The sequence below is a fragment of the Mustela nigripes genome, chromosome 10 (genome assembly GCF_022355385.1).
Source record: "Mustela nigripes isolate SB6536 chromosome 10, MUSNIG.SB6536, whole genome shotgun sequence".
Taxonomy (NCBI): Eukaryota; Metazoa; Chordata; class Mammalia; order Carnivora; family Mustelidae; genus Mustela; species Mustela nigripes.
In genome coordinates, this window is record NC_081566.1 from 44,339,475 (window position 1) to 44,352,857 (window position 13,383).

At 33.7% G+C, this 13,383-nt stretch overlaps 1 protein-coding gene across 1 annotated transcript in view; it reads left to right on the forward strand.

Annotated features, from left to right (window-relative positions):
- The window catches only part of KCNT2 (potassium sodium-activated channel subfamily T member 2), a 344,033-nt gene that overhangs the window by 283,489 nt on the left and 47,161 nt on the right, over positions 1-13,383 (forward strand). The window contains exons 22-24 of the mRNA XM_059414103.1: positions 5,397-5,498; positions 9,345-9,428; positions 10,279-10,407. Of these exons, the coding sequence (XP_059270086.1) occupies positions 5,397-5,498; positions 9,345-9,428; positions 10,279-10,407 (315 nt within the window). The remainder of the gene's footprint in view (positions 1-5,396; positions 5,499-9,344; positions 9,429-10,278; positions 10,408-13,383) is intronic.

The following is a 13,383-nucleotide window of genomic DNA, read 5'->3' on the forward strand; positions in this document are numbered from 1 at the left end:
TAAAAAAAAGAAGCAAAATAATGATATTTTTATGTGAAAGTGTGATATAATTATATATATATATATATATATATATATATTTGATCTTTGTCCCTGGTTCCTGACACGAAGCTTCAAAAACCCTTGGAATTTATTAGTAGTCTTTTTCATATCTTTCAACCATACCTGATTTTATGCTAAGGAGGCAACTCCTGGTGGATCCTCTAGATAGCTTTAGGATGAGAGCTAGAAAAAGTAACCACATGATTAGAATATTGAAACTTCAACATCTTCATCACCTTTCAGACCTCCATGGACAGCAGAGGGGCTGGACGTTGAGTTTAATCATGTGGCCAGTGATTTAATTAGTCATGTCTACATAATGAAACCGATAAAAACCCTGAAAAACAAGACTTGGAGAGTTCCCTGGTGGGTAAACATAATGATGTACCAAGAAAGTGGTGCGCCCTGACTTCATGGAGACAGAAGCTCCTGTGCTCAGGATCCTTTCGGACTTGCCCTATGTAACTTTTTATTTGCCATTTATGTTTACTCTTTATAATAAAATGATAATCATTAAGTATAGCATTTTCATGAGTTCTGTGAACATGTTAGCAAATTATCAAAACTAAAGGAGTTGTGGGAAGCCCCAAACTTATAGCAGGCTGAACAGTTGTCTTGGAGATATCTGGGACTTGTGGCTGATGTCTGAGATGGGAGTCGTCTCATGGGATTGACCCCTTAGCCTGTGAGGTCGGAGTCAACTCTGGGTAGTGTCATGATTGAATTGAATTGTAGGACATCCAGTTGGTGTCCAAGAATTGGTGTCAGAATGCAAAGAGTGATGTCTGTAAATCACATCACTTTGTAGTCAATGTAGACTCAGATTTATTTTTTAATATATCCATTGTGTAAGTAAGTAGCAAATTTTATGTATTTTCAATTTAAATTCAAACTAGTAAATATTTACTGAGCACCTGTTATGACCCAGATACCTTGTTTAATGCTTGCCGGTTACCAACAGAATAAATACATGGAATTTATAATTTGATGGGAGGTATAGATATATAGGAACAAACAAAAACACATGACCTTAATTTTTCTGTCCAAACAAGTTGGACTACTTTTTATTCATAATCAAAGTATTAGAATAGCTGAATGGAAGTTTGTTTCTATCTGCCTACACTGGATTTGATTTATTAGGACACTTTTTATTTCATTTTTAAGAAAATATTTACCACTTTACCATGGCTTTCCAGAAAGAATTTGAAGAGAATATTGATATTAGTTTCTATTTTTTTAAATGTGGAAAAGCATTACCTGATATACTCTAGAGGAGTGATAAAATGTTATTTATGTGAATAATTATTTTAATATTTAAATTTATCTATTAAGAATGTGCAGTATTATGATTTCATACAATATGTCCAGAGTTTCCATAGGCTGAAGATTTGTGTCCCTCCCCAAAATTCATATGTTGAAACCTAGGCCCTGCTATGATAATGTTAGGAAGTGGGACCTTTGGGAGTGAGTAGGTCATGAAGTGCTTTTATAAAAGAGACCCCAGAGAACTCCTCCACCATGTGAGGGCACAGGGAGAAGATGCCTATGAACCAGTGTAGGGCTCCATCTCACAACCCCAAGATCATGACCTGAGCTGAAATCGAGAGTCAGATACTTAACTGACTGAGTCACCAAGGTGTTCCCCCCAATCAGTTTTTTAAGAGCATGACATATGCAACATCCTTTGGAAGTAGTCTGAAGACCAAAAAAAAATAGTCTAGACTCAGCTGTGAGGCATTCATGTGGACAGCTGTTAGTTTTTCAAAATCATGACATAGTTTTCATCAACGACCCTTCATGTCATAAAACTTCCATAAAACTTCCATAAAACTGCTTATCTTCTAAGGACTCGGGTATATTTAGGTATTACCTTTAAACTCATAGGCCTCCTTACTTAAAACTAGTCTCTTGAATGATATTTGTATTCTTAATGAAGGTAAAGCAAACTTTTTTCAAGTACTGCTCAAAACGTCATGTGTACACTGATAACCTAGTCAAACACAGTGGATTTTCTCCTTTAATTATTATGTTTCAGCATTGTTTTTTATTTTCTATTTTTATTCCAAAATCCCCCCCAGTTTGGACTGCCTACTTCTTCTGCAGACAGTTTGGTCAGTTCTAATTCTTTATCTCTTTTCAGTGAGGTACTAGCATTTCACGAGCTGATTTGCTTTTCAGGCCTTCCTTCATCGTGGCGACTATGGTTGATTTAGTCTGTTTTAATAATTTTTAAAATTATAGTTGTGTTTTATGAGTCACAACTTCTGAAGATCATTAAATAGTACAGAACTTACCTTTATTTTTAAAAAGTAAATACACGTAGTTTGTTTTATAGTTTTATAAAAGCACCAAAAAAGAGTGGTGGCTTGTTTTTCTCCAAACCGAAGCAAGTAAAAGTGTAAATGTTTTAAATCTCTTATTCTATAAAAAAGAAAAAATAGGATCCTGCATCTAGAATGCAAGGTTCCTTCCTATTTGGCAAAATCTTTCTTTTAAGGCTCAACTGTGATGTCATTTCACCATTCCCCATCCTCCTTAGGTTTCCTTAATACTTGGACTTCTATGGGCTCACATCACATGGCTTTGTAGGTATTTGATTTTAAACCTTTCTTTTAAGTAAAACTGAATACCTGCCAAACTGGGATCTTTTGTGAATTACCTCTGCATTCTACCAACCTAGCTTAGTGCCTGATATATAACAGTTAATGGAAAAGTGTTTGTTGATTACACAGCTTCATTTTTCCCAAAGCCATGGGAATATTCTGTAGCCAAAGCTCCCCTCTATTTTTCTTTCTTAATTTAACACACACTGTAAATGTGCTATTTGTTTACTGTGTTATTTCTGACATAAGTCACTATTTAAACAAGAAGTGAGCCAACAGATCCCTTGACTCATTTCCAACAAGTATCTTATCTTCCAATGTGGAAATCAAGAGCCTGACCATGCAATTAGGTGACACAGATAAATAAAATGAATCATATGTATGACAGAATGAATCTCATGGGCTGCAGATACTTTCAGTTCTGGCCAGTTGTTGATATGACCTCTGATATCAGATTTTCCAAATTTAAAAGGAATCAGAAATTTAGACTTTTATGTTAAGTGTTGGCACTTGTTAGACTCAGTAAATCTTTGCAGGCCAAATGTAATTCCTCTGTAGTTATGATCTGGATTCTTTACTGCCAATGTATAAAACTTCTAGCTTGCATGTTACCTTGTGATACAGGGAGGTAGATAAATGATTTTGTCACAATATCACATTGGAATGGATGGTGAGACTAAGTAATAGTCATTTCTAGTTCTTTTTTCCCCCATATATAAATAAATAAATATATATATGTATATATATATATATATATACATATATATATGTAAATGCAGTTTAAGGAATTAATCCAACTTCTTCATCATCTAGAAGTAAAGAAAGAAACTGTAGAATGTATTCTCATCGGGATGGAATGAGTTACTTGAGCTCTTATATTTTAGGGTAACTTTAAAACGTAGGTCTTGAAAATAGCGTTGTAAAATCTTTGGTGTTTTTTCTCTACTGTAAGGAAAGTTAATAATAAAAAAGAGAGTAGAACATGAATGCAGAATTATTCACATAAGCAGAACAGCATTCCTGGGTATGAAAGTGTTTTCCGAGGGTGGGAAGCTTACTAAACATTTAGAAAGTGAGGAGGACTTGCAGAACTGATATTAAGAACAGTGAATTCTCTAAATGAGAATGTTATCCATGCTGATGTGGAACCTGAAGCTGGGCAAAGAATTTTAGTATTATTACCAGACAGCCAATCTGACTCAACAAAGTCCATGCTGAACGGAGAAGTCATCTACAAACGACCTACGTGTGCTTTCAAACTAAGTATTCTTGACACCTAGGCTCCCAAATTAGAGAATAGACTATGATAGAATGGAAACAGACAACAACTGGGACACCACATGCTTATTTTACCCTTTAGCCTCTCCCTACAGTCTCAAGTAAGGATATTTTTCTAGTCTAGACAGTCTTCTCAACTACATCGATGTGCTGATGTGGTGGAATAACTCCTCTTGCTACTTGGAAGGGCTGAGTCTGTGTCCCAACTAGTTTGGCCAGGGATGCCTGGGGGTCAGGTCACCCTTGTGCCTTCACAGGAAGCAATAGTAGTAGCCTTCTTTCATTCCTTGAGTAATACTTTTTGGCACAAAGTTTTAAACTCTGGGAATGGGAGGCTTTCCTTCCCTGGAGGAGCCTCCAAATTTGCTACATGAGAAACAAGAGTTTCCTTCCATTGTCTCAAAGAACAAAGACTGATTTTTTTTTTTAATTTGCTTTGCTGTATCTATCTTTCCAAGTAAACTTGGCAACAAATAAAACCAGCATTTTGAGATTACTGTTTGCTAAGTGCAAGATTAATTTGGATTCTTAAGAAACTCCTTACAATCTTTGACAAACATTAGCTCTCATGTCTTCATTTATTAAGGGAAAATAATAACAACAGAATTTTTCAGAAGAAACTCCCATACACTGTGGTATGCACATATGCTGTTTCTTTCCCTTGTCTCTTTTTCTAGGCATTTACAAGAGTATAGTTGCAGTTGCAATTTGGTGTGGCCGGTACAACTTAAAAGGCATTTAGTGAGATGAAAACTCACATGACCGAAAGTTGGAACCACCTGGATGTGGTGGCTCCTACTTGCCTAGCTTTGTGCCTTCGCATATGAGAATATTCAAAAGCAAAACTCCCAGGTGTTAGGATATATTACGTGGCTTTAGGCTTTGGTTTTTGTTTGGGTTTGGTTTTGTTTACATCTTATTAAATGCTTTTATTGTGTTTGTTCCTTTTGTTTTATTACCTCAAGTCCTTTGCAGAAATATTTATGAAGAGTAAATACTCCTAACCATGGAAAACAAACTGATGGTTACTAGAGGGAAGGTGGGGAGGGGGGTGGCTAAGTAGATGACGGGGGTTAAGGAGGGCACCTGCTGTGAAGAGCACTGGATCTTGTATGCAGGTGTTGAATCACTAAACTCTGCACGTGAAATTAATATTGCACTGTATGTTCACTAACTGGAATTTAAATAAAAACTTTTTTAAAAAGAGTAAATACATGTTTAGTGTAAGAGAGGTTTAACCTTCCTCAATTATTGGGTATTTTCATTGATTAAGAAAATTTGGTTATAAATATTAAAGGGAAATATTAAAAATACAGCTATATTGCTGTATTATACTACAATGTATTAAAAAATGCCCATTCATAGCTAACAACTGTATAATGAAAATATCTCCTTCACATGCATCAGGAAAACTTAAGCAGGAAAGCATAAAATATAAACTCACAAATTTTTCTATTTCAAATTTCTGAACAGAAAGAACGAGAGAAAGGTTCTAATTTGGCCTTTATGTTTCGACTGCCTTTTGCTGCTGGGAGGGTGTTTAGCATCAGTATGTTGGACACTCTTCTCTATCAGGTATGCAGTGTTTCTTTTTTCTCTCTAAAATGTTTATTCTAATTTCATTTCAATTTTATTAAATGAATAATACATCGAGTATTTCTCATGGAGCGGTTAACTTATAACGGGCCCTGGAAGCACTTCAGTGTTTTATTTTGTGTATTTAATGACAAATGTGCCTGTGAAACATTGCATAAGGAAAACAATGTTTTTCAGAGTAATCAAATAATTTTTAACCATTCTTTAGTATCAGTGTCCTACAGTGTTTTTGTGACATTTGAGTACATTTTGCTTACATTTTTGTTAAGAATATTACCAGAGTAAAAAGAGAAGGTAAGAGCAAAATATATTAAAAAAAGATAATCTTCTTCATAATGAACATTGTCAAAAAAAACGAGATACCAAAATGATGTCAATAAACTGACAAACCAAGGACATTTTAAATATCCACTAATGACCGCCTACTGTAGAAAAAATATAAAAAAGATTTTGCAACAACTAAGAACCATTTAGTTATTCAGGATGACTAAGTCAGTCAGGATGGTCATTCGATCATAGCTAAGAAATGTATAGAGATATTATTTTGCACCAATATATTTTAATCTTTTTTTAACTCTACCAGATACTGAACAGCACTAATATCTCATATTTTCAGATTCAAGTAATCAGACAATTTATAAATATTTCTGCTAAGAGAAAGCAGATATTCATGGAGCTTTAAGTTATTTGGTAACTTTAATCTCAAATAAAGCATTTCAACATTTTGTTGTGGTATTTTCTTTTGGATTGTGTATTTTATGTAGCCTCTTCTGCAATGCTTGACTGAATAAACTCATCTGAACATGGCTAAAGCTTTTCTGCTGGCCTTGGGGCTAATTATGCCCATGAATATGCCTCTAGCAACGTCACAAACCATCTGCTTATGCCAGATGAGAGGAGGAACAAGCACAACAAAGGAGAATGAGCACTCCTGTTCACCCTGAACTTTCCAGATACATTTTCTGGGCACTCCAAGAGGGGGCTTCCACCCCCACACTCCATTACTACACACATCCTTCTGATCTCTTAGGGGATTGGAGGAGAAGAACTGTTTGAGGAACAATACTGAAACTGAAGATTTTCTGTCAGTAGCAGTCAAATGCTTCATGCCATTATGCACCAGTGGTTTTCAGATTTTTTAGCCCTGGAATCTTATGTTTAAATCAAATCTCGTGAGAAAGTCTAGTAGATGGACTAAATAAAAGGGAAATTGTTCTACAGAAGTAGAAAGCAGTAGTTATTCATTTCTCTTCATTTTTATCTTTTTTTGTTGTTGTTGTAAATACACATACAGGAAGTTAGGTGTTTTCTGAAGCTACTATAGAAAGGGTGAAGCAGAACAGTAACTTTCAAATTGCCTGTTTGGCTTTGCCTGACATCAGATGAGATACATTATGGTTCATTTTTTTTCAGATGAGATAGAATATTCATTTATTGATTAAAAAGGAATATTAGAAATCAGATATATAAATCCTAAATTCATGTAATAAGTATGCATATATTCTTAAACTAAATGCCATCTAATTTTTTTGGTTAGTGATTTGAACCCACGTTCTCAAGGATAAATATTTATATGATATATTTAAGAACTATTATTAATGTCTACAATTGTACAGTGACTTACTATTAATGCAATCCTATCCTAGACATCATATTGTGTGCTTCCTCAAAGAAACCGATGATGTAGGCAGTATAATCAATCCCAATATATAGACAAGACACAAAGGCTCAGAAAGAAAAACTATCCAGTAGTTACTGTGAACCCTCATCTTCAGACCGTGCACATCTCATTTCGATTACTCACTACCCTATCCTTGTGGCAAATGAATCCACCTTATGGTACTTTTTTTTTTTTTATTTAACTTACTAGAAGGTTGTTTTTCTTTATAACATCTTGTCCATAGTCCCTTTCCTTCTTCCCACTTGAATCACAGATCACTTTCATATTTTTAATGATTTTCTTAATTTTTATCTTCATGAAGCTGGAAAGCCAATGATTAAAAAATAAGTATAATCTGAGGAGAGGTGGAGGGGGTGAAAAAATGTATTATCTAAAATACAATCAAATAGGGGCACCTGTATGGCTCATTTGATTAAGTGTCTGCCTTCATCTCAGGGTCCTGGGATCGAGCCCCACATGAGGTTCCCTGGTCAGCTGGGAGCCTGCTTCTCTCTTCCTTTGGCCCTTCCCCCACTCATACCCTCTCTCTCTCAAATAAATAACAAAATAAAATCTTGCAAATAAAATAAAATAATAAAATACAATTAAATAAATACTAAGTGAAATTGAGAAAGATTCTTCTGTGATCAAATTCCATGAGATTGAATGCACAGACTTTATAATAGCAGGTGGGGCTGTCCCTGTCATTTTGGCTCACTTGTACCCCTTGTCTTTGCCCTAATGAAGTTAAAGGACAAATGACTTCTAGACAAGGGATGCATCAGTGACAAAGGCAGCAAGCAGATCAGCAGTATAACCACATCCAGCTCAAAAATAATTTATAATAGCTGTTTACCAAATCTTCAATGGACTTATTGACCCCCAAGAGTACTTTCAATTTTTCATTTTGGGAAATAGTTTTCAGTGTCTGAGAAGGTGCTTAAAAAGTCCTCTTCTTTAGTGCTTCATGCCATTATGCACCAGTGGTTTTCAGATTTTTTAGCCCTGGAGGGTGAAGTTGAAGGGTGCGTGTCACCATTGCTCTTGGTGGCCTCCAGTTGGTTCGTGGTATAACTACCAGGACACTAACCCACCTCGAAACAAAACTTCCATTTCTTTGGCCTGAGAAAAGGGAATGGATATGGTTCCTTTGTTCTTGTTTAAATGGCAGGGTTTAATTTTCTGATGCTAGCTGTTGGTAAAATGGTAATGAACAAAGTAGCCTGGTAAATTTATTTAAAAGGTATTGTAACTTAAAAAAAAAACTTTGCTATGCAAAATAACTAGATGAATATTCAAATTTTTCATTTTTTAACACTTGTGGATTAAATTCAAGACAGTCATTTTATACAATCTATAAAATAATTATTACATGTCATGGTGAAATGTGCTTGTATCTTTTGAAAGTTTTTCTTTTCACTCAGAACTAAGAATAAGTTTAAGAAATTGAAAACATTGTTAACTTAATACTCTGTTGAGCAATGTTCTAGCAATATGTCAAATTAAACCTTATACACGAACACATCAAGTAGTCTTATAATGGTATTTAATACTAAATTATTAATTCATTAATATTTAGATTTACTGAAATATTAGAAATTTATTCTAGTAGCAAAGATCTTAATCCTAAAAAAAACTTTTGGAATATCTCCTTGCAAATTTTAGAGTTCAAGTTTTTTTTTTTAATATTCTCTATTTTAGCTCATAGTTTTTTGTTATTAAAAATTAATTAAAATCTGTTTTATCATGTCTAATAGTACATAGAAATTTATTCTAGTAGCAAAGATCTTAATCCTAAAAAAAACTTTTGGAATATCTCCTTGCAAATTTTAGACTTCCAGTTTTTTTTTAATATTCTCTATTTTAGCTCATAGTTTTTTTGTTATTAAAAATTAATTAAAATATGTTTTATCATGTCTAATAGTACATAAAACTTAAGCATGTCAGGATAGTCTAATGAATACTTATTCTCCATAGTTCCTCGTGGACAGCTTACCTGTACCTGTGTATTTAAGACACTGACAGGATAGATTTTTACTTCCTTTTTTAGGGGGGCTTAATGATGTGTTATGAGAAGTAAACTTTTAGAAATGGTAAGATGTTCTCACTGAGCTATTCTGTACACTTCATGCACATAATAAATATGTATGTTGTTTGTATTGCAGTCATTTGTAAAGGATTATATGATTTCTATCACCAGACTTCTGTTGGGATTGGACACTACTCCAGGATCAGGGTTTCTTTGTTCTGTAAGTTAATATTCGCTGGAATAGAATTGTTCTAATAGATGTTTCTGAAATTCAACTATAATGTACTTTGGGTAATATGTGCTCAAAGAATATCCTCAAGGTTTTTTAGTTCCTTAAAAATTTTTCAGAGAAAACGTTTTAAATTATTCATGAAAACAGCCATTCTATACAAAATTCAGAACACGTGTTTTTTTCTAGCTGGCATTTGAAACTGATGGTTTCTGACATAGGATGCCTTGCTATTGAGGAAAACAGTGACCATTAAGTTTACCCCCTCCTTTATTTTTTTTTTTAAATGAATATAGTTTGTTCAAGTATTTATTCAGGGAAGCAACTTGCCAACAATACAGATTTGGGATCAGCAAAAAGGAACTAGTACTTATGCCTCTGTCTGGGAGCCCTGGGCTCACTTTGTTATACCCTTTTCTCCGTATAAGCATTATTAGGACTTTAGATGGACAATTTCTTTTTGTGCTGGAGTGTCTTTTGCATTTGAAGATCTATAGCATCAGCAGACCCTGCCCGCTAATTCCAGTAGCAGCTGTAGTCATTGTAACATTCAAAAAAAGTCTACACCTCTTTCCCAACGTCTCTCAATTACCAGTGACTACTGCCTACTGATGTTGAACTAACATGATGCTGTGCTGCTACAAATTGAGTAGTTGGTCTTCTGAAGTTTGTGGAATCCCAGGGGTAACCTAAGGTGGCGTGCCATAAATAAGTTCAGTCCATGCATATCTTACGAAATGTCATTTTGAGATTTTTAAATATTTTTACGTTTAGCCTCTAAAAAGTGAAAAATAACCTGAGTTTTTATTTATTTATTTTTTTAATGGTGTATATCTAATAGATGAAAATCACTGAGGATGACCTGTGGATCAGAACTTATGCCAGACTTTACCAGAAGCTGTGCTCTTCTACTGGAGATGTTCCCATTGGGATCTACAGGACTGAGTCTCAGAAACTTACTACATCTGAGGTTTGGAAATACCAAAATATTCCAGTTTTAATGATGAATCTGATTGAAGATAGCCATTCCTAATCATAGAAATGGATTTCTAAAAAAAGTTAGAGAATGAAAAAGAACGCTCTCTGAACACACAGTGTCAGTTCTCAGAGGCAAAAAACAAAACAAAACAAAACAAAACAAAAAAAACTATTTGTTGAAGTAAACAAGGTGAGAATTCCCCAAAATGTTGTTGGCTAAGGGATTGTTTTGGAGTTCGTGGACTTTGGGCTCTGAATGCCTTTTGTAGGTCTAGAATTTTGCATGTCTAGATTGTCAGGAAGCAAATTAATTTTAATTAACCTTATGACTCATAAGAGCAGTTTTCAGGGCAAGTCATACAGCTTTCTCATATACTCCTCATCTCACATATATACATTTGGAAGGAAGTGAAACAAAGTTAGCACTGAAATTCACATTTCTCAAACTCTAGATTAAAGACTACTCTGAAGCCAAGATAAAACTCCAGGAGTAGTACCAGATCTTCCCAGAGGAAAGCTCAGTATTTGTAAAAGCAAACTAGAATCTATTTATATGGAACAAAATTGCCAATGATTTCCTACAGCTAAAAACACATCCACACCGATCTGGCCACATTATGTGGTTCTAAATAGTTTTTATATCCTCAGTAAAACATCACCTTTTTTTTTTTTTTTTTTTTTTTTTTTTTTTTTTTTTTTTTTTTTTTTATATTTTTTTTTTTTTATTTTTTATTTTTATAAACATATATTTTTATCCCCAGGGGTACAGGTCTGTGAATCACCAGGTTTACACACTTCACAGCACTCACCAAATCACATACCCTCCCCAATGTCCATAATCCCACCCCCTTCTCCCAAACCCCCTATACTATGCAGCCATCAAAAACATCACCTTTTAAATGAGATTCTTTCATGAAATAAAAATTTTGGATAAATACACTATCCTACCAATATTTATAAAATTGTTTAACATAATTATGGTTTATATTCTTAAAATATTTTTCTTCTCAAATATCTCAAAGTTATTCAAAATTTTGGTTAGCCATATCTGTTTTTGGTCTTATGCAAAATTAACTAAGAGACTCAGTTCTGTTATTTGCAGTTTAGTAATCCATGCAGCTATGAAACTGGTTTGTGTTAAAATCACTGAATCCATATATAGAAAAAAAAAAAAGAGCTTTATGGAGAGCATATGAGCAAAAGAGTGGATTTTTGTTTGCTTGCAAAAATTTATGATTTGACATTTAAATAAGTAATATTGAGGACTACAGGAAATTGTTCAATTCTTCTGGGTGCATTTTAGCAGTTTCACTGTAGATCAGGTGTACTAAAAGGAACTTGATTGCCATCTCTTGTTACTTCATAAGATAGTTTGGCCAGATATGCCTAAAATTTAAAAATGCTGTATCTAAAAAACTATTTTTTGATTAAAGGTTAAGAGAAGACAAGTGCTTCCACACCTAAGCAATTAACCACTTATTTGAGCTTGTTAAGTACAAAGAAAGTTTCCATTCACTAGAATATTATTATTCTCTTATTTTATGTATAGGTTTTGCAAATTCGAATGTAGTAAATTCTGCTTGGTCAAGTTCATATTTATGTCATTATTTTATATTATTAAGAAACTTTGTAGTATGCTATTTACATTATAGTAGGGAAAGGATAATTGAGTATTTGTATTGTCGTCATGGAGCATTTAACATTACATTTTGGTCATCTCAAAAAATATCCCTCAGTAAAATGCTTATAAATCCCTAGAACTCTAGCTTGTATGAAAAACACACATCCTTAGGAATATTAAAGGAAACTGAGTTAAATAAAGATGATACCTCCTGTCTTTCTATATTGATTACAGTTCGTTTTTTGACACATATATTTTTACTTAAATTTTATATTCTACCTATTGTGTAAAAATTGAGGCAACCCAAATAATTAAAGATAAAAATAAAACCATCAAGATTTTTTACAACACAATATATTAATAGAGGCAGAGAAAATAATGTTATCTTACATGTAAAATGAACTGAGTGCTACAGTTGAGCCAGAATTCTACTTTTACTTTCCTGGTAAGTAAGGCAAAAATAGAACTGTTGAATTACATAGTAATTATAGTCTGATACATGAAAGGATAAAAGTTAATCTTGAGAAAGATTTGTTATTAAAAGAACACATATATTATAGACTTTCTTATTTAAAAGGTTTTAGATAAGACGAAGAACAGTATCTATCCTCAATCATAGTTTTACAAGATACAAAAGTGCCATTAAAGTGAATATCCTTTAAGTTGATCTTTTATTTTTTTAAAACAGGACATCAATTAAATGAGAACTCAAAGACATTGGATTTTGTATGAAGAGGAAAACTTTTTTTCCTGATCATATAAAAAATAAAGAATAAGACCTGAATGTCTCTCATGAGATGAAAGATTGGCTCATACATTCCATCATCTTTCTCAAATATTGGAAGGTTCAAGAAAAGTCAAGCGGTAGAATTCAGATGATTTATCTTTGCCCCCAATGTTAATTTTCTCTTACTTTAATTAAAGAAAGACAACAAATTTCAGGAGGTAGAAACTCCATGTAATAATTAGAATCGGGTGACTAACATATTCTTGCATAAATAGCTGTCAGATTCCCATTCCCCCTGACAGTTCATACAGCTGTGATACTGTCCCTCACTCCACACAGGCAGATTGAAGGTTCGTTTCTATGGAGAGAGTACATATATACTCTGTGGATTGAAGGGACAGTTGAGGGCAATCATACCACCCTAAATTCAGAGAACTAAGTGAAAGGTACATTCTGTATACTGTACCCTTCAGCAGCAGATTAGAGATCTTCCCTAGGGAATCTGACCAAACCAAGTGAAATACCTAAAGATATAGACATGGGACATTCAGTAATCTAGTGATCACCATGAAACTCAATAAAAAGAATCTCACCCAGAGCATTCAATAAATTTTATTAGT